General features: G+C 35.6%; 1 protein-coding gene across 16 annotated transcripts in view; it reads left to right on the plus strand.

Moving 5' to 3' along the window:
* Positions 1-23,857, plus strand: part of UNC79 (unc-79 homolog, NALCN channel complex subunit) — a 276,166-nt gene that overhangs the window by 80,085 nt on the left and 172,224 nt on the right. For all 16 annotated transcript variants that reach the window (XM_017547000.2, XM_037745182.1, XM_017546992.2 and 13 more), the window contains 3 exons: positions 15,309-15,373; positions 20,146-20,234; positions 21,200-21,240. In XM_017547000.2, coding sequence (XP_017402489.1) covers positions 15,309-15,373; positions 20,146-20,234; positions 21,200-21,240 — 195 coding nt within the window. The remainder of the gene's footprint in view (positions 1-15,308; positions 15,374-20,145; positions 20,235-21,199; positions 21,241-23,857) is intronic.

Raw genomic sequence — 23,857 nt, forward strand, 5'->3', positions numbered from 1 at the left:
TGAGGATTCAACTTAAATATGCAAAAAAAAAAAAAAAAAAAAAAAAACCTAGGACTGGAATTGCTGGTTTATAGAGTTTATAAGATATTTCTAAACAGTTCTGTAAAGTGTTTATGCCATTTTACATTTCATCCAACAGTTTATGAGAGTTTCAGTTGCCCTCCACTCTGCTATCACTTGCAATTGTTCGTGTTTTTAATTTTAGTCATTCTGGTGGGTGTATATCTTGTGGTTTTAATTTAAATTTCTTGGATGACTGCTATTGAGCACATTTTTATATAATGATTAGTTATTCATATGTCTTATGAAGTATCTGAGAAAGTCTTTTACCAATTATTGATTGGATTCTTTACCTTTTTGTTGATGATATGTAGTTGTTCTTTATTTAATTTGATATAAGTCATTTGTCAGATTTATGTAATATTAATATTTTATTCCAGTCTTGGGGTTACTGTTTTATTTCCCTAACTGTCTTCTTTGATGAGCATGAGTTTTTAATTTTGGTAAATTCAAATATATCATTTTTGATTTTATGGTTAATGCCTTTCATGACATTTCTAAGAAATCTTTGCCTTCTCCAAGATTGTGAAGATTTTTCTCCTAGAAGGTCTATATTTACATTTAAAGTATATGTTCTGACTTAAGTTTAATTTTTGCATATGATGGGTATGGCTTATTGACTTCTTTATGATTTATGTTTCATGTGGTGGCATGCTCCTGTTAATTTATAAAGAAAAGAGGTTTAGTTGGCATATGGTTCTGTGGGCTGTACAGGCTTCTGTTTCTGGGGTGGCCTCAGGAAACTTACAATAATGACAGAATTTGAAGGGGAAGAAGGCACATCTTCACATGGCTGGTGGGTGGGGGGGTGTGTACACACTTTTAAACAACCAATTCTCCAAGCACTCACTTACTATCGTGAAAACAGCAAGAGGGAAATCCACTTCATCCAATCACCTCATGATCCTCATGATCCGATCACCTTTCACCAGGCCCCTGCTTCAACCATGGGAGTTACAATTCAACATGAGATTTGTGTGAGGAAATCTAAATCATATCAATTCACCCCTTGCCCCTCCAAAATAACATGTCCTTCTCACATTTCAAAACACAATTGGCCAGGTACAGTGGCTCATGCCTATAATCTCAGCACTTTGGGAGGCTCAGGTGGGCAGATCATAAAGTCAGGGATTTGAGACCAGCCTGGCCAACATGGTGAAACCCTTGTCTCTACGAAAAATACAAAGATTAGCCGGGTGTGGTGGTTCGTGCCTGTAGTCCCAGCAACTCAGAGGCTGAGGGAGTAGAATTGCTTGAGCCCAAGAGGTGGAGGTTGCATTGAGCCTTGACTGCACCATTGCACTCCAGCCTGGATGACAGAGCAAGACTCTGTCTCAAACACACACACACACACACACACACAATCATGTCTTCTCAACAGTCTTCCAGAGTCTTAGCTCATTCCAGCATTAACTCAAAAGAACAGCCTAAAGTCTTGTCTGATATAAGGCAAGTCCCTTCCACCTATGATTCTGTAAAATGAAAAACAAGTTAGTTACTTCCAGATTACAGTGGGGGTAGAGGTATTGGGTAAATGCTCCCTTTTTAGGAAGCATTTGGCCAAAACAAAGGGGCTACAGGGCTCATGAGGTCTGAAAACCAGCAGGGCAGTCATTAAATTTTAAAGCTCCAAAATATTCTCCTTTGACTCCATGTATCACATCCAGGCCACACTAATGCCAGGGATGGGCTCCCAAGGCCTTGGGCAGCTCTGCCCCTGTGATTCTGCAGGGTATACCCCTTGTAGCTGCTTTCATGGGCTGGTGTTGAGTGCCTACAGCTTTTCCAGGTGCATGGTGCAAGCCATCAGTGGATCTACCATTCTGGTGCCTGGGGGACGGTGGCCCTCTTCTCACAGATCCACTGGACAGTGCCCCCGTAGGGACTCTGTGTGGGGGCTTCAACTCCACATTGCCCTAGTAGAGGTTCTCCATGAGAGCTCTATCCCTGCAGCAGATTTCTTCTGCCTTAACATCCAGGCATTTCCATACATCCTCTGAAATCTAGGCACAGGCTCCCAAGCTTCAACTCTTGCCCTCTGCATACCCTCTGGCTTAACACCATGTGGAAGCCATGAAGATTATGGCTTGCACTCTCTGGAGCAGTGGCCTGAGATGCATTTGGGGCTCCTTTATAGCCACAGCTGCAGGTGGAGTGGCTGAAACACAGAGAACAGTGTCCTGAGGTTGTGCAGGGCAGCAGGGCCTGGCCTGTGAAACCATTCTTCCCTCCTAGGCCTCCGGGCCTGTCATGGGAGGTATTGCCACAAAGTTCTCTGAAATGCCTTCAAGACATTTTCCCCATTGTCTTGGATATTAACATTTGGTTCCTCTTTACTTATGCAAATTTCTGCAGCTGGCTTGAGTTCCTCCCCAGAAGATGGGTTTTTATTTTTTACCAAATGGCCAGGCTGCAAATTTTCCAAACTTTTATGCTGTGCTTCCCTTTTAAATATAAGTTCCTGTTTTGCATAATCTCTTTGCTTATGAATATAAGCATTCACTGTTAGAAGCAGCCAGGCCACATCATCTTTCTCATGTTCAAAATTCTACAGATCCCTAGAGCAGGGGCAGAATTCTGCCATTCTCTTTGCTGAAGGATAGCAAGAGTGACCTTTACTCCAGTTCTCAATAAGTTCCTCATCTTTATCTGAGACCATCTCAGCCTGGATTTCATTGTCCATATGACTATCAGTATTTTGGTCACAATTTTAAAGGCCTCTGGGAAGATCCAAACTTCCTGTCTTCTTCAGAGCCATCCAAGCTGTTCCAACCTTCACCTTTTGCCCAGTTTTAAAGCAGCTTCCATATTTTCAAGTATCTTTATAGCAATGCCCCACTTCTTTAATATGAATTTTCTGTATTAGTTTGTTCATGTACTGCTATAAATACCTGAAACTGGGTAGTTTATAAAGAAAAGAGGTTTAATTGGCTCATGGTTCTGTGGGATGTACAAGCTTCTACTTCTAGGGAAGCCTCAAGAAACTTACAATCATGACAGAAGATAAAGGGGAAGCAGGCACATATTCACATGGCCGGCAGGAGGGAGAGGTGGGAGGGAGGTGCCACATGCTTTTAGATAACCAATTATCTGAGCACTCACTCACTATTATGAGAACAGCGAAGGGGAAATCCACCCCCACAATTCAGTCATCTCCCACTGGGCTGTTCCTCCAACACTGAGGATTACAATTTGTTATGAGATTTGAGTGAGGAAACAAATCCAAGCCATATTAGATATTGTTACTTTGTTCCTAACTTGTGGGAATATTTCACCATTAAGTATGCTATTAGCTGTAGGGTTTTGCAGATCTCCTTTATGTCAGTTTCAGAAAGTTACATTTTATTTCCAGTTGACTTAGAGATTTTATTCTGAATAGTTCTTAAATTTTATCATATGCTTAAACTAAAACAAACAAAAAACAGAAAAATGATAAAAGCTGTATTTTTTATGTATCATTGTTTTTTGCTTTTATCTTTTCTATTTTGTACCTTTTACTTTCTTGAATTTAATTTTCTCTTCTTTTTCCTAGCTTCTTGGGATTAAAAAATTAGATTGTTTATTTCCAATAATAATTTTTTCTAATTATCCATTTAAAATTACCAACTTCCCTCTAAGCTCTACATTTGCTGCATCCCACAAATTTTGATATTTTGGGTCTTTACTATCATTCATTTAAAAATATTTAAACATTTTAATTGCTATATCTTTTGCCTGTGACATTTAGGCGAGTAGTTTAACTTGCAACTATCTGGGTTCTATTTATCTTTTGTTAAAAAGTATATCTATGATAATTCCATTGTAATTAGTGAACACTGCTTCTCTCATTTAACTCTTTAAAGGTGTCAATTCATTGTATCCAATAGGAAATTACCTATTATTCTTGTAATTGTACTTCCGAATGTAATGTGATATTTTTCTCTGCTTCTTTTAAAGATTTACTCTTTATTTTAGCACTTTCATTACATTCTGCTTAAGTGTGGTGGTTTTTTTTTTTTTAACTTACTTTGCTTGGGGTTTGCTGAGCTTCTTGAATCTGTGGTTTTGCATTCTTTATCAGTTTTGGCAAAATTTGGGATATATTTCTATCCAGATATTTATTCTGCCATTTCTTTTTTCTCCTCTCATTCTGAGACTTTTAAAAAAATTGATACTTTTCCAGAGGTATTAAGTGCTGCATTAAAAAAAAAATGTTTACCTGTGTATTAGTTTGGATTTGTATTAATTTTTCAAGTTCACTGATCCTTTTTTCTGCTGTCTAATATTTTTTGAAAGTCCATCCAGTGAGCTAGTAATTTTATATATTCTATTTTTTTAATTAGAATTTTAGTTGTAGAATTTTCCTTTAGTTTTTACAGTTTTCATCTCTTTCTGAGAATTTTCATCTGAATAATCTATTTCTGTATACTCTTTAACATATTTGAACTACTTATTTTAAAATCCTTATTTCTAATTTGAAAGGAGTCTAGGTAATTTTCTTCTTTTCATTCTTTTCCTCTTGATTATGGATTACATTTTCTAGTCCTTTAACATGTCTTGTAAATTGTTTATTGTATGACGGGCATTGTAAAGAATATGTTGTAGAGAATCTGAACTATTTACTCTAAAAAGTATTGAATTTTGTATTTGTTGGAATGAAGTTATTGGTGGATCATCTTCTTGCATCAAGGCTTAGTTTTATTTGTTTATTTTTATTTAAAATTTTCGGATTTTATGGCCTTCTTGACTGCTGGTCTTTGAAAAAAAAATTTACTTGTACATATTTTTTGGGTATTTTTTCTTCCTTCGCTCCTGCCTTCTTTCCAAGATAGGGTCTTGCTCTTGCCTAGACTGGAGTGCAATGGCACCACAATCACAGCTCACTGCAATCTTGAAATCCTGAGATCAAGTGATCTTCCCACCTCAGCCTCCTAAGTAGCTGGGACTATAGGCATGACCAACATGCCTGGCTAGCATTTTATTATTTGTAGAGATAGGCCTCCTTATGTTGTCCAAGATGGTCTCAATATCCTGGGCTCAAGTGATCCTCCTGCCTCGGCCTCCCAGAGTGCTGGGATTACAGACATGAGACACTATACCTGGCCTATTCATACATTTTTATGGAATACAAAATACCCCATAAGTTTTTGTTATGGCCTGATATTTTGTTACATACATAGATTGTATAAAATGCATTTGGGGTGTCCATCACCTCAAGTATTTATTATTTCTATGTGTTGGGAACATTTCAAGTCCTCTCTTCTAGCTGTTTTGAAATATACAATATATTGTTGTTAAATATAATCACCCTACTCTGCTATCAAATATTGGATCTTATTCCTTCTATCTAACTGTACCTGTTAACTGGACTCTCTTTATCTGCTTTTCCCTTCCCAAGGACTTAGATTTATAACTTGTTAAGCCACGTATATTTCAGTTTTGTCTTTAGTTCTAATGTATAACTATTACTCCTATACCATTATCTTTAATATTTGTGTTATGCAGTGAAAGCAGTGTTTAGAGGGATATTTATAACATTGAAGACATAGAGTAGAAAGAAGGAACATGTAAAATCAATGATATAATTTTCTACTTTAGGAAACTAGAGAAAGAAGATCAATTTAAGCCTAAACAAGTATAAGAAAATAAATAATAAAAATTAGAAAACAATTCAGTAACATGTAAAACAGGAAACAATAGAGAAAATCAACAAAATTGAAAACTGTTTTTTAAAAAAATCAATAAACTTCAAGCCAACCTAACCAAGGAAAAAAAGAAAAAGACATTAGACACAAATTTCTAATGTCAGAAAGGAAATAAATACTATTATTTCCTGATCTCATGAACATTAAAAGGATAGTAAAAGATCACTACAAACAACTCTATGTCTACAAATTTTTTAACTTAGGCCTAGAGCACAGTCTTCATTCCCAAGGTGTGACCTATCTGTTACAACCTATTGTCTCCTGAATTTCTGGTGTGTTCACTAAAGTTCTTCATTTGGGCTACATTGGAAATACAGTGTGTACCTAGTCCTGTGTGACCTCCAAAATCTCTGTTCTGCTTTCAACCATTGAGCAGCAGTTCTCTGCTAGTCCTTGTGGAAGTTTACTCTGAGCACATGCAGGCCAAGGGCCTGAGGGATGCCCCTCCACTGATTTGCGGTACCTCTTCTCAGCAGCTCTCCTCTGTTCTCTCCCTTTACTCACAAATTCCATCCGCCTTAGCATTTCTTTATTTTGATTTCTCTACCCACTGAAAATCTGTTTCTTCTACCCACCAAAAAATGCTGATTCCTTATGGAGTTTCATTTTTCTATGCTGCAGTTTGGAAATATCACCAGGCAGAAAGCCAAGGTGACTGTAGAACTTAACTTGTATGCTTTACTTTTCAAAAAGGAGAGCAGCCCTGTGCTTTCATCTGTGTCCAACGTCTGAAACCAGTTGCTTCATACACTCTGTCCAGTGGAAAGATGAGATCAATAACAGCTTTTTATTATGGTTGTAACTGGAAGTTTCCTTATCTCTTCAAAAGTGCCTTTTGACATATTCTCATCCCTCTTTCTGGAATTCTAATGGCATTTATGTTAGACCTTTCTCTCATGCATCCTTTTATGCATATTTTTTGTATTCCCCATCCCCCACCATTTCATCTTTCTGTGCTTCGTGTGGAATCCTTTTCTGACATGTCTTCCTTTTTTCAAACTCTTTAGCCTCCTAGCTATGCTTTTAATTTTGGTTATTATTTGCCTTTTCTTTCTAAAATTTTGTATCCTTTGACTAACATTCCCTAAATTCTGCTCCTCTATCATATTTTTCACTTTTAGAATTTCCATTTGGTCCATATGTATATGTGTGTTTTTCTAGTCCTTTGATGATATTCTCTAACTTGTCTTCTATTTTATAGAACATATTAAGCATAGTTATTTTAAAATCTGTTTCTGATAACTCAGTGTTCTGGATCATCCCTGGAGATTCTGATTCTCTGGTCTGTTGTTTCTCTATTTTTTTCTTCTTCTTCTTTGTGTGGTTGTGTCTTTTTGTGTTCGAGACAATAGATATAAAAACTATAGAGCTAATTTGAGAGTTAGTATCATATTCCTTCAGAGAGAACTTAATTTTGCTTCAGGTGAAAGGCTATAATTCTTAGGTCAGCTTTTCATTTTTTTGTGTTCTGTGGCAACTGTAACCACTATTTTCATATATTTAACTTTCCCTTTATATTCTTAACTTTTGAAGTTTGCTTACCCTTTGTGTATGTATGTAAAGTTACCAGTGAAATTTTTGCTCGTTTTAAAATTCGAGTGCTTATTTTATTATCTTATTATATTTTATGTTCAAGATATAAGACTTTGGTCAACATAATGTGAACAAGGTGAACATGCTGTCTCATTCAGGGGTTTCCCTGTTTAGGTATTTCAAAGAGAAGGAGCTTTTAATTTTGATAAATTAATTGAAATTTATCTTTTTCTTTTTCCTTTTGTGGTCCTTTTTTGGTCTCTCCTAAGGTTGTAAAGAAATTTTACGCTTCTAGAAGTTGCATAGTTTAAGATTTTACATTTAAGTATATGACCTACTTGGAATCCATTTTTGTATATAGTGAGAGGTAAGGGTTGGAACTGTTTTTCCTTTAAGGATGTCCAGTTGTTTCAGTTCAATTTGTTGAAAAGAGTATCTTTTTCATACTGAATTACCTTGACCCTTTGTTGAATAATAATTAACCATATATGTATGTGTCTATTTCTAAACTCTCTATTTTGTTTCATTGTCTATCCTTACAACAATATCACATAATCTTGATTACTGTAGCTTTATAGTGTATTTTAGAATCATGTAGTACAAATCCTCTAAAATTTGCTCTTTTAAAAATTTTGTGGGCTATTTTAATACATAAAATTATGTAGTGTTAATACTCCAGATTGTTCTTTTTAATAATTTTTTGGGTTGTTTTAGTACATTTGCATTTTCATATAAGTTTTACTATCAGTTTGTAATTTCTGCAAAACAATCTGCTTGGATTTATTTTTATTTATTTTTTTTTTTGAGATGGAGTCTTACTCTGTTGCCTAGGCTGGAGTGCAGTGGTGTGATCTTGGCTCCCTGCAACCTCTGCCTCCCAGGTTCAAGTGATTCTCCTACCTCAGCCTCCCAAGTAGCTGGGATTACAGGCATGTGCCACCATGCCTGGATAATATTTGTATTTTTAGTAGACATGGGGTTTCACCATGTGAGTTAGGCTGGTCTCGAACTCCTGACCTCAGGGTGATCTGCCCGCCTCAGCCTCCCAAAGTGTTGGGATTATAGGCATGAGCCACTGAACCCAACCTCTGCTTGGATTTTTGAATGAGATTACGTTGACTATATAGTTTAATTTGAGGAAAATTGACATCTTAACAATATTGAGTCTTCTCATCCATGAACATAGTATATTTATCCATTTATTTAGGTCTTCTTTAATTTCTTTCAGCAATATTTGCTAGTTTTTAGTATACAGATCTTATATTTTGTTAAAGGTGCTCCTAAATATTTTATGATTTTGTATGCTATTAAAAAGTGTTTAAAAATTTTGATATTATACTTTTTTATTGGTACTATATGATATAAAAATATAATTGATTTTTGTATATTGACCTTACACCCTGCAACCTTGCTAAAATCACTTATTAGTTTTTGTGGCTTTTTTGTAAGTTTCTTAAGATTTTCTGTATACCTGATTACGCTCTCTATAAATAATTTTTATTTTTTCTTGTCTTTCTAATTTGAATGGCTTTTTCCTTCCTTCCTTCCCTCCTTTCTTCCTTCCTTCTTTCCTTTCTTCCTTCCTTCCTTCATTCCTTCCTTTCTTACTTCTTCTCCTCTCTCCATCCCTCTCTTCTTTCTTTTCTTCTTTCTTTTCTCTTTTCCTTTTCTCTCTCTCTTCCCCCTTCTTTCCTTTCTCCCTTTTTTTCTCTCTATACTTTTTTTTTGCACTGCTTAGTATCTCCATTTGAATAGAAGTGCTGAGAGTGGACACCCTTGTTCTTTCTTCCAATTTGTGGAGAGAGTATTTGGGCTTTCACCATTAAATTATTATGTTAGCTGTAGGTTTTTCGTAGATTCTTTTTATCAGATTGAGGAAATTACCGTCTGTTCTTAGTTTGCTGAAAGTTTTAATCACGGTCAGTTTTTGTCAAATGCATTTTCTCTTTCTGTTGAAATGATTGTATGATTTCTTCCCTTTAGTCTGTTTTATGGTAAATTATGTTCATTTTCTTGGCAATGTTAAACCAATCTTCCATTCTTGGGATAAACTCAGCTTGTCATGCTGTATTATATTGCTAGATTTATTTTTCTAAGTTTTTGTTAAGTGTTCAGGTTTCTATATTTATGAAACATATTGTTCTAGTTTTATTTAATTAGGATGTCTTCATCTGGTTCTGTTTACAGAGTAATACTGACCTCATAAAATAAGTTGGAAAATGTTTCTTTCTCTTCTAATTTCTGAAAGAGTTTATGTAAGATTTGTATTATTTATTCTTTCAATGATTAGTAGAATTCACTGGTGAAGCCATATGGACTTGGGGTTTCTCTCAGGGAAGGTTTTATGTTGTGAATGTCATTTTAACAGTTACAGGGTTATTTTTCTACTTGAGTTATAGTTTTAATTTTTGTCTTTTGAGGAATGTGAGCATCTCATCCACCTTGTCAAATTTATTAGCGTATCTATAGGATCTGTGGCAATGTTCTGCCTTTCATTACTGACATTGGTAATGAATTTTCTTTCTTTCTTTCTTTTTTTTTTTTTTGTTCATCAGCTGGCTGGGGCTTACCAATTTTTTGGAACTTTTCAAAGAACCAGCTTTTGATTTTATTGATTTTTATCTATTGATTTTCTGATTTCAGTTTCTATATTGTTTTCTTCCTCCTACTAATATTGAGTTTTGTTCTTTTTCTGTCTTCTTAAGATAGAAGCATAAACCTTTTATTTGAGATCTGTTATATTTTCTTATATAATAATTTTGAGCTATAAATTTCTGTTTAATCATTGCTTTAGTTGCTTCCCAGAAATTCATTATGTATATTAGGCTTTTATTGTATTTCAGTACAGAATATTTTCTAAAGTTTCTTTTTTTCGTTCATGGTTTGTTTAGATGTATGGTTTTTTTATGTGCAAACATTTGGTAATTTTCCAGATACTTTTGTATTATTGGTTTCTAGTTTAATTCCATTGTGACCAGAGAATATACTGTGTGATGTAGCTCCATCTAAATATTTGGGACTTATTTTATGGACCGAAATACCTATCTTAATAAATGTTGCATGTGTATTTTAAGACAATATGTATTCCACAGTAGTTGAGTGGAGATTTCTAGCATTATAAATTAGGTTAAGTTGTTGGAGAGTGTTTTCAAGTCTTATATATTTGCCGATTTTCTGTCTGCTTTTTTTTTTTAATCAGTTACTAAGAGAGGATTATGGAAATTTACAATTTTAGTTATGCTTCTTTCAGTGCTCTCACCTTACTAAGGGTACAAATATTTATGGTTTTTATGTTTTCTGGGTTAATTGACCCTTTCATCATTGTGAAATTACCTTAGTTTTTCTGGAAATATTCTTTGTTCTGAAATCTATTTCTCTGATATTAATATAAATGCTCCAGCTTTCTTATAATTTCCATTATGGTATAAAAATTATGCCATAATTACATGGTATAACTTTTTCTGTTTACTTCTAGCTTATCTGAGACTTTATATTTCAAGTATGTTTTTCACAGGCAGCATATAATTGGGTCATGGGTTTTAAAAATCTTAAATCCTATTAGACAGCCTTTGCCTTTTAGACCATTTACATTAGTAAAATTATTGTTTAGACCCTTGGCATTTAATGAAATTCCTGGTATGAATGGGCATTAGTCTATCATATTACACTTGTTTTATATTTGTCCCATCTGTTTCTTTTTTTTTCTTTTTGATATCTTGCCTTTTTTGAATTAATTATTTTTAGTATTATATTTTATTTCTGTATTGTACTGTTGGCTGTACCACCTTTAAAAAATTGCTCTTGGGTCTATAATATGCACTTTTAATTTCATGGTCTACCTCAAATTATATTTTAACAGTTTACATGAAATGTAAGAACCTTTTATTTTTTAATTTTACCCCTCCTATCCTTTTTGTTATTGTTATCAAATATCTTACTTGTATATATTTTATTAGCCTCAATTCATTATTATTGTTCATTGTTTTAAACAATCAGCCATCTTTTAACAACATATTAATATGAGTAAAAAAGCCTTCTGTAGTTATTCACCATGCTTACCATGTCCAACCCTCTTTATGCTTTTGTGTAAGTTTGAGGTTCTGTCTAGTATTATTTTCCCTTAGCCTGAAAAACTTCCTTTAATGTTTCTGGTAGTGGAACTCAGCTGGAAATGAATTCTCTTATCTTGTGTTTGTCTTCAAATAGTCTTTATTTCATACTCATTTTTGAAGGATATTTTCAGTGGGTATAGAATTCTAGGTTGACAGTATTTTTCTTTCAGCCTGTTAAAGATGTCGTTCCATTGTCTTCTGGCTTGCATTGTTTCTGACGAGAAATCAGCGACCATTCTTATCTTTGTTCCCCTGTAAGTAATATGTCTTTTTTCCCTCCTGGCTGCTTTTAAGATTTTCTCCTTATTGGTTTTCATCAATTTGATTATAGTGAATTTTGGTGTGATTATCTTTGCTTTTATCTTGCCTAGGATTCATTGAGCTTCTTGGATCTGTGGGTTGTTTGCATCAGACTTGAAAATTTTTAGCCATTGTCTCTTCAAATATTTCCCCCTTTTATTTCTTTTGTGCTTTAAATCACATGTACTTGGAGCAATCATAAAAATTTGGCTTTATACTAAGTAAAATGTATGTAAAGTAAAACTGCCTAAAATTTTCCCACAGTTCACTGAATCTCTATTTATTTTTCTTCTAGTATTTCAGTTTGGGTAGTTTTTGTTATGTCTCCTAATTCACTGATCTTTTCTTCTGCATTGTCTATTCTGCTATTAAACCCATTCAGTAAGTTTTTCATTTCAAGGCGTATTTTTTATTTTTTAAAGTCATATTTAATTTTTAAATTATATCTCCCATCTCTATCCTAATTATGCCTATCTTCATGCTTTCCTTGCCTATGTTTATGGTAGCTATTTTAAAGTTCTTCTTTGTCAACTACTTCATCTGTGCAATTTCTGACTTTGTTTCTGCAGATCTGTTTTCCCCCTGGTTATGAGTAACATTTTACCTCCTTTCCCTTTTTTTTTTTTCTTTTTGAGACAGAGTTTCACTCTTGTTGTCCAGGCTGGAGTGCAGTGGCATGATCTCAGCTCACTGCGACCTCCACCTCCTGAGTTCAAGTGATTCTCCTGCCTTACTCTCCTGAGTAGCAGGGATTACAGGCATGCACCACCACACCTGGCTAATTTTTTGTATTTTTAGTAGAGACGGGGTTTCTCTATGCTGATCAGGCTGGCCTCAAACTCCTGACCTCACGATTCGCCTGCCTTGGCCTCCCAAAGTGCTAGGATTACAGACATAAGCCAACGTGCCTGGCCACATTTTACCCCCTTTTCAAGTAGCAAATAATTTTGATTGGATGCTGGATTTCATGAATGTTACATTATTGAGTGTCTGAATTTGGTTGTCTTCCATTACAGTATAATGAAGTTTGTTTTGGCAGTCAAGTTACTTGTGGATTCATCTGACCATTTCAAGGCTTATTCTTTGGTTTCATTAGAGTGAGCCTAGAGTAACTTTTTTTCTGATGTTAGTTTAGCCCTAAGACATAACCCTCCTAGAGTTTCTATGATTGCTCCAAGTATTTAGTGAATTTCTTCTACTCTGGCTGGTTGGATCTTGAATATCATCCAGCCCTGTACAAGCTCTAGGAATTGTTTAGCTCACAGAGCCCTCACAGTTTTTCTCTATCTAGCCTGATGGAGTTTTACCTTACATACATTTTACTTAGTATAAAGCCAAAGACTCAAAAAGACTCCTGCTTAGATTTCTGGATCTCTTTCTTTGCATATTTCCCTCTTCCTTCCTAGTCTATTCAGCAAATTCCAGCCACCTGGCCTCTTTAAGCTCCAGTTTTTGTCCCCTCAACTAAAAACAAGACTATAGTACTCTGCTTATCTTTCCCCTTCTAGGGCCAAGGTGTGGAAATTACTATCAGGAAGAAAGCCAGAGTGATTGTGGGGCTACCTGTGTTCTATCCTCAAACATTTTGATTCAGAAGATCTAACATGGGTTCCAGACATTATATTTTAAAAACCTTGACAGTTGATTTTTGATACGTAGCAAAACTTAAGATCACTGTTCTAGTAAGCTTAAATCCAGTGTGGCTTTTAAATTGATTATCCTATAACCTGTTTTTAATACAGCAACACTCAGTAAAAATGAAATGCAAAATTAAAGCAGTAGAACCTTCTGGATATCTCCATTATCCACAAAAAAGCATTTATTTCTGGCAGAATAGAAGTCTTTAAAGCCCTGATCAAGTTCTGTGGCTGGTGCACACTCTAATTTGTTTTGCCTGTGCCATAGCAATTATTATATGTTTTGAATATTACTTCTGCTCATAAGTGTTATGAACTTCTATAAAGCAGTCTACAAACATTTTCATAATACACTGATTTGGAGATGGTTAGCAGATTTCATCTTGTGTGCCAACTTCGTTTTGATTAGTGGTGACTTCTTGGATCACACTGGTAAAAAGAATCCTAAGGCCAGTTCTGGACTCAGCAGGAAGGAATGCTGTAATAGATTAGTGATATCTGTCATGAGCTTGGGATTGGAAGAATGCAGCACATGTTAAAGGCAACCTTTTCCTCTATGTTTCTCTAATTGTACAAGAAAAACTTGTTGCAACTTTTTATATTCAGCTTGACTTTACCATATATAGGAAACTAATCTCATAGTTATGAAGCGCCTATACCCAAATTATTTCTTCATTAATCAGTTCATTTACTCATTCATTTCTTCTTTGTGTCTCCTAAAAATATGATCAAAATGATGCTATCTTATTATAGCAGTGGTCTCTGGTCTGTACTTTGTGTTTTCTTTTCAAATAATTAGACCTATTATATGTTTTTAAATATCAGTCTTTCTGGTAACTATATTTTCCTGAATCCCCAACTAGACACATAATCTTGTACATGGTCTAACAATGGGATAGAAAGTTTGAAGCTGGGACACACCTAGGTAGAAAATTTTCTAAAGTATTTGGAACATAAATTAGAGCATAAATTAGCTCAGATCATTAATAATATATATTTTTGAATTATAATTGAATATGTAACTAAGAATATCTTCTCATCTGCAAATTCCCATGCATTAAGAATAGGCCAACATAGTCATATGAGTTTAAAATATGGCACTTTAGAAAAATGTCCCACTGTCAAGCATATAAGCCCCTTACATGTTTTTAATGATGGAATATTATTAGCTAAGTGTTTGGGCTACAGAATCATCCAGATGATAACTACTGGTTGTGATTCTCAATCTGATTTTTTACAGGTCACTTTTCCTCATTCCGTGTGTATACTGAGGTCAGGAGTTGAGTATTATCAGACTAGCAGAGGCTTACTTGGGTATTAGCAGACTAGCAGAGGTTTAGTAGGTGGGTCACATGTAAGAGAGAGATGCATTTCATTTGAGCAAGAAAACCATCTTTCCAGTCACCATATTTGATGGGGATGGAATAGGAAAAGGAATGGTAGAGGACACCTTACTATTAATTCCAGTTATTATCAATTTAAAACACTTCCTGGTACCAACAATCTAGGATATTTAGCATAATATACTGTCATGAAAAGAGCAGAATGTCAGGCACCAAGAGATATAGGTTCTAGTCCTAGCTTATCATTTGCTAACTCTGTGACCGTATCAAGCTACTTAACCTTGCTAACTTTATTCTTATATGAAATGAGATTAATAATTTGCTGTACCTACCCTACAGAGTTGTTGGAGGATCTAGTGAAACCATGCTTATAAAAACTTTTGAAAACTTATTAATGGCATATCATTCTGGTGCTGTACATGCCATCTTATATTGTCTTATCTCCTACCCTAGGAAAGTGGATGGAGTTGTATATCTTTGCTTGACTTTTAAATTTTTTATAGATTAAAAAGAGGTTCTGTTAGGAAGGTTTCTGATGATGGTCCTATTTAGAAAAAAGAAAATAGTAAGGTATGTGTTTTTACTAGGGCATGAATAATTTCAATGAGATGTATTCATCAGCTCTGCTTTACTTTACAGCTTGGAATCCCATCCACTGCCAGCACATTGAATGCCACAACGCAATTAACAAACCAGCTGTGAAGGTACTGTTTTATTAGACCTGATGCCATACTATATTGTCAGTGGTCAAATTGCTGAATGAAGTGGACTAGATTGCATCCTTCTCTGTAAAGTAGAGGCTTGTGCTCTGTAATAATTCCAAGTACCTCCATATTCAATCTAATTGTACTTTGGCAGCCTGGTCAAGAGAGAGCAATAAATAGTGTTGTCTGCAGTTTTGGCTATGCGTTCATAGCCAAGTGCTGTGTAGCACTGTGCTAATTATCTATCAGAAGGATTCTAGTAAAATGCTTACATGGGTCCTTAACTGGTTTCTATTTCAGCTAATGAACTCAGGGAAATGTATTTTCTCTCTGTTTTCATATGTATGCTACAAATCATGAGTGCTTATGCAAATTCAGAAGTGGTAGGACAAAAAAATAAAATTGTTAATTCTTAGCTCATATTACAAATATGACTTATTTGAAATGACTGAAAGGTGTTTGGATAGCATATACATGGAAAGTTACACATTAAAGGTAAAGAGACTGTGGTTTAAAGAGTCAAGTCATTTTCCTAAGGTTGCCATTTACAATCAGAACTGGAGACAGAAGCAGGTATCTGGACTCCTAACCTTATCCTCGTTCTTCTACACCAAATTGGTCTGTCCTATTATAAATCTGAATCTTGAAAGTTGAATGTGAAGAAAAATAATCACACCTTTTAACAAAATTACATTTGATATATTTATTGGATACAAAATATTTGGCTAGATGGACTTGTGTTTGAATTTGCAAGGGCTAATTTTTATATTATGAAGAGTGGAAGTTAGCTGAAGTTATTTGAGTTCACAGTTACTTTTGAGAACCAAGTGTCTTATGGGTTTGCTTTTGTTTTATAGATAGCCTGTACAGATGACCAAATACTAATAGAAAATTAACACCATCACTTTATAGAAACAAAGTAGAAAAGATGAAGTGAGATTCAATAAATATAAAAGAAACCAAAAATGTGTTTCATGGACCAAAAATGGCAGAGGAGTGCCAATAATATGTTGTCATCTAGATACCTTACACTAACAAAGGATATCCTTGTATTATTATTATTATTATTATTTTTTTTGGGGATGGAGTTTCGCTCTTGTTACCCAGGCTGGAGTGCAATGGCGCGATCTCGGCTCACCGCAACCTCCGCCTCCTAGGTGCAGGCAATTCTCCTGCCTCAGCCTCCTGAGTAGCTGGGATTACAGGCACGCGCCACCATGCCCAGCTAATTTTTTGTATTTTTAGTAGAGATGGGGTTTCACTGTGTTGACCAGGATGGTCTCGATCTCTTGACCTCGTGATCCACCCACCTCGGCCTCCCAAAGTGCTGGGATTACAGGCTTGAGCCACCGCGCCTGGCCTATTTTTAATCTCTACTTTTGTTGAAGGCAAATTGAATGGATTGATATTAAGAGCAGGCAATTGGCCGGGCACAATGACTCGCATATGTAATACCAGCACTTTGGGAGGCCAGGGTGGGCGGATTACCTGAGGTCAGGAGTTTGAGGCTAGTCTGGCCAACATAGTGAAACACCATCTCTATTAAAAATACAAAAGAATTAGCTGGGCATGGTGGTGTGTGCCTGTAATGCCAGCTACTCAGGAGGATGAGGCAGGAGAATTGCTTGAGGCAGAGACATCGAGGTTGCAGTAAGCTGAGATTGTGCCCCTGCACTCTAGCCTGGGAAATAGAGGGAGACTTTATCTCAAAAAAAAAAAAAAAGCAGGTAATGATAACCCACACAGTGGAAGCATAGGCCCTCCCATTCTACTATGTGTACCCCACTATTGACTTTCGATTTGAGGTTCAGAGGTGCTTTTCTTTGGAGTGAGGCTATTTTAAGCTACTCACATATGAATTCATAGTTTATTCATGGAGTTAAGCTTGATTCTTCACAATGATGAGACTTTTAGGGTTCCTTCTTATTATCCTTCTTTTCTTCCTCCTAATGTATAGCTCCTTCTTTTGGGTCACCCAAGTATCAACAGGAAGGGGATCTTTTCTGTCTGGTTTTTGCAGTTATTATTCCTTGATTTTATGTCAAACTGCATTCTCAGGAGTCCTCTGATACATGGTTAGTAATGTTTTCTGGCCTCCTACTCACAGAAAGCATCATGAATTAGATTTTCTCCTTCTTTTCTAGGCAAACAGCCCAGTCCATTCCACTGGGTTGGCCTCACTTTTCTCCCTAGAGTGAGTCAGCCAGGATAGGTCAAACCATCTACTTTCTGTCATTTTATAAAAATAGAGGTGAAATTCACATAATATACAGTGAACCATTTTAAAGTGAATAATTCAGTGGCATTTAGTGTATTTACAATGTTTGCCAACACCACCTCTTTCTAGTTCCAAGACATTTTCATATCCCCTGAATCTTACTTTCTGAACTCCAGTTTCCTTAAAGACCCACCTTTTTCTATTTTCACTCTACAGTTTGCAGAAAGGTAACATTCTCATTAAGGCTTCCTGTGCTGGGGCTGTTTTTGTGCTACAATAGGTCTGGCTCAGTATTGCTCTTCCTTTACAATGTGAGTGCACCCAAGCCACATCATCACACGACATGCAAATCAACAGTATTCAACATCCAAATACTTACAAAATAACATTAAGCGCAAAGTTATGAAATTTTATAGTATGATGTTGAAAAGTTTAAAAAAGTTTAAAAGTTACATATATTTATAGTGAAAAACAATCAGTAATACTTATCAGAATGTTACTATGGACTGCATCGAGACAGAGAGTTAATGAGTTAATTGAATTTTCTTTTTTTCCTCTCTCAGTTTGCTGAAGCCTCTACATTGGGCATATGTTATTTTTATAAAACAGAAAAACTCACTTGTTAATGTGACACACAGGTGTGAACGCATTAGTGTGGATGTAAACCAACCTGTTCAGAGTAGAACAAAACTCATTAGACCAACTACATATCTGATAGGTTATGCTAATTAAGTTACTTTAAAGGTCAGAGGTCAATTAGCTGATCTCTAATGATTATTTATAGTTGTAGCATCCTAGGAACTTCTCCTTTTGAGTGGAATGAAAAAGTATCTTTACCTGGGAGAGGTATTAATGACTCACTAGAAAAGAGGGTAGAATAACTTATATAATACTTAAGAGGAACTCCACATGGGCACCATGGGAAAGATTTGGGGAAAATTGATTAATCCTCATCAAAAGCCTAATATCTCTATAATAGTGAGTTGTACTGCTGAGCAAGAATGATTTACCAAATAGAAAAGTATTATCTATTTTTGTTGTAATAGGCTGCAAAAAAGTACTTTTTAGGCAAAAGCCAACAGTTCTAATAGGACTAAAGATGAAAATATGTTGCAACTTAAAGTTTATGATATCATACTTTGCTTTCGGTTTTACTTGGTTCTACTTGAAGTCCACTTTATGAAATACTTTGGAGCTCAGATAATTATCTAAGGCAGGCTCTGGCAAACTATGTATGCCCCATAGCCAAATCTGGCCTGCTGCTAGTTTTTGTAAACAAAGTTTTATTAGTTTTATTAGAACACAGCTATGTTAATTTTCTTACATATTTTCTATGGCTGCTTTCATGCTCCAACAGCAGAATTGAGTAGGTGTGATAGAGACTGTGGCCCATGAATCCTAAAATATTTACAAAAAAAGTTTGCCAGTCTCTGATTTAATACACCCCAAAGTAGTTATTCATTACATCTAAGGAAGCATGAAACTTATAGGAGGAAAATTTTCACTCTGAGCCTTTGTCATCGAGGAATATATAGTTTACAATTGTTGATGGTATGAATATTTAAAATGAGCAATTCTAACTTGATTCCTCAATCATTGAAAAGGCTGGGTTTTCACTTTGAATTACAGGCTGTTTGAGTTATAAGTCTGGGTGATTCCCTGCTTCAAATTTGTGAAAACAACTGAAAAAAGAGTGTAGTTCCAGAAAAATTTGTGTATTAGGTATCTTAACTGCTTACTCAAGGGTAGAAACAGAATTAAAAATGGTTTCGATAAATTATAGAAATTTAAACTCATGCAAAGTATAAAATGCAGTTAGTTATCTAGATATTTTGTTCATTTGATTTAAAAGATCCAGATTTGAAATATTCTGAACATCAACTATGAAATTAACACTTTGCATCTCTGTGCTTCGGTTAGTGAAACTCAGCCATATCAATCAGTCCCAGCAAGGATAAACAAATGATAGGTCATGTTTGGAAAAAAAAAACACACATGAAAAAGAAAGGCTGGATGATTGATACAAAACTAAGATTCCAGAGTAAGAGAAGGAAACCACTCAATGTTAGATTTAATGCTAACTTTTTTGAATGAGGTATGCCTTACGAAGCAAAATTCTCTACCACTAGCATTTTGGTATCAGTTATGATTCTGAAATCTTAATAATACATTTTCCTTTTCCTAATGAGAGACTACTGTTGTTTACCACTTTAAAGAAGGAATAGTGTGAGTGAAATACAGCCAATTTGAGCAGCAATTGAACGAGATGACTTTTTGGATCTTTGTGGAATGAGAGTAAACTTCTTGACACTATTTATTAATTGCATTGCAAGTAACCAGAGAAACAAAAAACCACGGCAGCCACATTTAAATCCTCAGCGTGGACTCATCAGCTAGTGCAGGGAGAAACATTTATCGGTAAAAAGAGTTTTACAAAATATTTATTCCATCTTGCTTTTGAAAAATCTGTCATTATTGAAGCATTTTTGCTTAGAATATAGGGAATGTGATACCCAGGAACAAGAGAGTTAATGCTGTTTTTCATGTGTTTCAGATGTGTATAGACCCTTCCCTATCAGTAGCATTGGGTGATAAACCACCCCCATTGTATCTCTGTGAAGAATGCAGTGAGAGGATTGCAGGGTAGGTATAAAAGTCCTTAAAGAAAGGAAATAGGGCAACAATGAGAAGATAAAAATCATTTGGACTTAAATTAGTTACATTACTAAAGTTTCTTACTAGCCTTTCTGATTTTTAAAGGTTAATTTGTTTGATATTTAACATACAATAAATTTTCATCGGAACATTACAACTTTGAAAAGTTGCAATATGTCTGTCTATGTAACATGAGAAAGCAATTCCATTAATAAATCAGCTCCAGGCCGGGCGCGGTGGCTCACGCCTGTAATCCCAGCACTTTGGGAGGCCGAGGCGGGTGGATCACGAGGTCAAGAGATCGAGACCATCCTGGTCAACACGGTGAAACCCCGTCTCTACTAAAAATACAAAAAATCAGCTGGGCATGGTGGTGCGTGCCTGTAATCCCAGCTACTCAGGAGGCTGAGGCAGGAGAATTGCCTGAACCCAGGAGGCGGAGGTTGCGGTGAGCCGAGATCGCGCCATTGCACTCCAGCCTGGGTAACAAGAGCGAAACTCCGTCTCAAAAAAACAAAAAACAAAAAAAGAAAAATAAAAAAAAAATAAATCAGCTCCAATTTTGAAGGAACCCTGTTAAAAAGGCCATAGAGAAAAACAGATGTAAAAGAAAACTGTGGTTTCCAAACATGACATATAAATTATATGGGTTCTTTTTGCTTGTTTGTTTCACAGCATCACACTCAGCTTTGTACAGATCATGCAGTATTTTGGTTGGCTTAATTAGCATCTGGAAAGTATCATTTAAAGATAACTGAATATGATGAAGTGCCTATAATTTATAATTTAGCTGGAATGCATTAGACATTTTAAGAGTTTATTATGATAGTGCTCTTAATTATACTTCCTTTCTATTAAAAGCCTTTCAGCAATAGCGTGTAGCTTATAAACATTCATGTGGAAGGAGAACATTTCAATGAAGCTCAAAAATGAATTTTGTTTTTTTTCAATAGGGACCACAGTGAGTGGCTGATTGATGTTCTTCTGCCACAAGGTATGGTTGACTTAGGAAAGGCTGAATAATGAGTAATCATGACTAATGACATCATTGCTTTATCTCCTTTTGTACTATTTTATTTTACAAAGACAATCACCAAAGCATTATATTCTATGAATATTCATTGATACAAAGCATAATATCAATGCCTTGTTTATAATGTACCTACACATTTAATAATGAAGGAAGTGGTGTCATCCCTATTAAAATTAAAGGTAGATATTGAAATTAGGATTCCATATGACTAAAGCCCTGCCAAATTATGTCTTAGGGATTTTCTGTATCTGTAACAGTTGTTGCCAGTGATAAGTTGCTGTGCCAGGTCGGAATAAAGAGAATAAAAATAAGGAACACCAGCTAGGAGAGAAATGAATAATTGGCCTTTTCCCTGCTACTATTACTGGTACTGTGTTGTGAAGGGAAAACTGAATTTCTCTGAGACTCAGTTTCCTCATCAGTAAAATGGGGATAAGGTGTATCTAACCCATCTCAATGGAAAGACAAGATTACAATGCTTCTTGAAGTTTGTTGGAATTCTCAAAGCTATTCCCTGAAAGTTGTCCCAGACAGAGCATTTCTCCATACATGGGAGAAGCAGCTATTCCAGCCACATCATTGGAGACTAAAATGATAAGGAAAAGTATTGACAAACACAGAGGAAAGATGAAAGGTGGAAAGAGTTGCAGGCATATTAAGTTTGAGTAGAGATTGGGGCACAGGAAGAACTCGATGGTATATGACTTCACATGTAGAAAATGGAAGGATTCATGTGAAAGGCCCTTTTAAGAGGAAAACCTTATGCAAACTAAATTCTGTAAGCTTTTTGTTTTTAAATTGAAGTCCTTTGCTTGTTGGTAATTACACTTTTTGTAGTCTTACTTTTCATATTGTTTATATTAGATTCTCAACCTTAAGAGAAAAATTAATTTAGTGCTCCCCCTCTGTAAAATGGATCAATAATATCAACCTGTATATCCTTCAAAGACACATTTTGAAAATCTATGTAAAAATATCTGTAGGTCAGGCACAGAGGCTTATCCCTTTAATCCCAGCAGTTTGGGAAGTAAAGACGAGCTGATGGCTTGAGCCTAGGAGTTTGAGACCAACCTGGGCAACATGGTGAGACTCTGTCTCTACTAAAAAAAAAAAGAGAATAGTCAACTATTTATTATCAAGTTACACTTTTCTACTAAAAATATAAACAAACAAAAAATTTAGCCAGGCATGGTGGCACGTGTCTGTACTCCCAGCTACTTGAGAGGCTGATGTGGGAGGATCGTTTGAACCCAGGAGGTTGAGGCTGCAGTGAGCTGTGATCATGCCACTGAACTCCAGCCTGGGTGACAAAGAAAAATCTTGTCTTAGAAAAACTGTAAGGCCGGGCGCGGTGGCTCAAGCCTGTAATCCCAGCACTTTGGGAGGCCGAGGCGGGTGGATCACGAGGTCAAGAGATCGAGACCATCCTGGTCAACATGGTGAAACCCCGTCTCTACTAAAAATACAAAAAATTAGCTGGGCATGGTGGCGCGTGCCTGTAATCCCAGCTACTCAGGAGGCTGAGGCAGGAGAATTGCCTGAACCCAGGAGGCGGAGGTTGCGGTGAGCCGAGATCGCGCCATTGCACTCCAGCCTGGGTAACAAGAGCGAAACTCCGTCCCAAAAAAAAAAAAAAAAAAGAAAAACTGTAAAAAGATTTGGGCTTATATGGATAAATGTAACTTTTTAACCTTTAAATTAGGCTATTTAGTGATCATCCAGTGCTCTGAAGTAAAAGCCATAGTCAAGTTATAAAATACATTTAAAATATCAGCCGTGTTGCTGAGTTATGGTCCTCGTCTCCAGTGATACTCATCTTTAGAGGAAAATTGGCAATAACTTTTCATTATTTATCTAGAGATGTGACACTAACCTTAGATGATTTAAGATAAACTCTAGGATATCAAACTGTCAAATAACCATTAATTATACAAAACCAGTTTTTTTAAAGTGAGTTGTAAATACTATCGCTTTTTCATACACTAGTTTAAAATTACCAGACAGGGTTTGGGAGACATTTACCTTTGATCTTTTAGATAAATTGTAACTTAGACTATACTATAAATAAGGTGTTAGTGCATTTTTTGAGCATTTACTATTTCAGAGAACATATTAACCGATTCTTGGAAAATTTATTTTCAAATACTCTCAAGCTTCAGTTTTCATGGAGATAATTGATGTGCCCACTAAAAAGAATTCTTATCCATTCATTAAAGTCAATCCCATATGTAGACAATAATTTGACAGTCTTGCTCCAACTGGTCTACCCGTGGGTTTGAAAATTGCTTTTTCTTAAATAACCCTACAACTGGTTTTACACACACAAGTTAAGAATGATATAAATTGATAATTCAAAACTAAGTATTCCAAGTTAGTATTTTTTTTCTACAGTTTTGATATTGCAAACAATCCCATGGCGATGCTGTAAATATATCACATCAATCCGGTGTCATAGTATAATAGAAAGAACAGTAAACGGGGAATTTGGAGACTTTACCTCAAGGTCTGCCCCTACCATTGATAACCTGTGACCTTGAAGAATTTATCTAACCACAGTGGTTCTCAATTTTGTCCTCTG

This window comes from Cebus imitator, unplaced genomic scaffold (genome assembly GCF_001604975.1).
Source record: "Cebus imitator isolate Cc_AM_T3 unplaced genomic scaffold, Cebus_imitator-1.0 Scaffold193, whole genome shotgun sequence".
NCBI lineage: Eukaryota > Metazoa > Chordata > Mammalia > Primates > Cebidae > Cebus > Cebus imitator.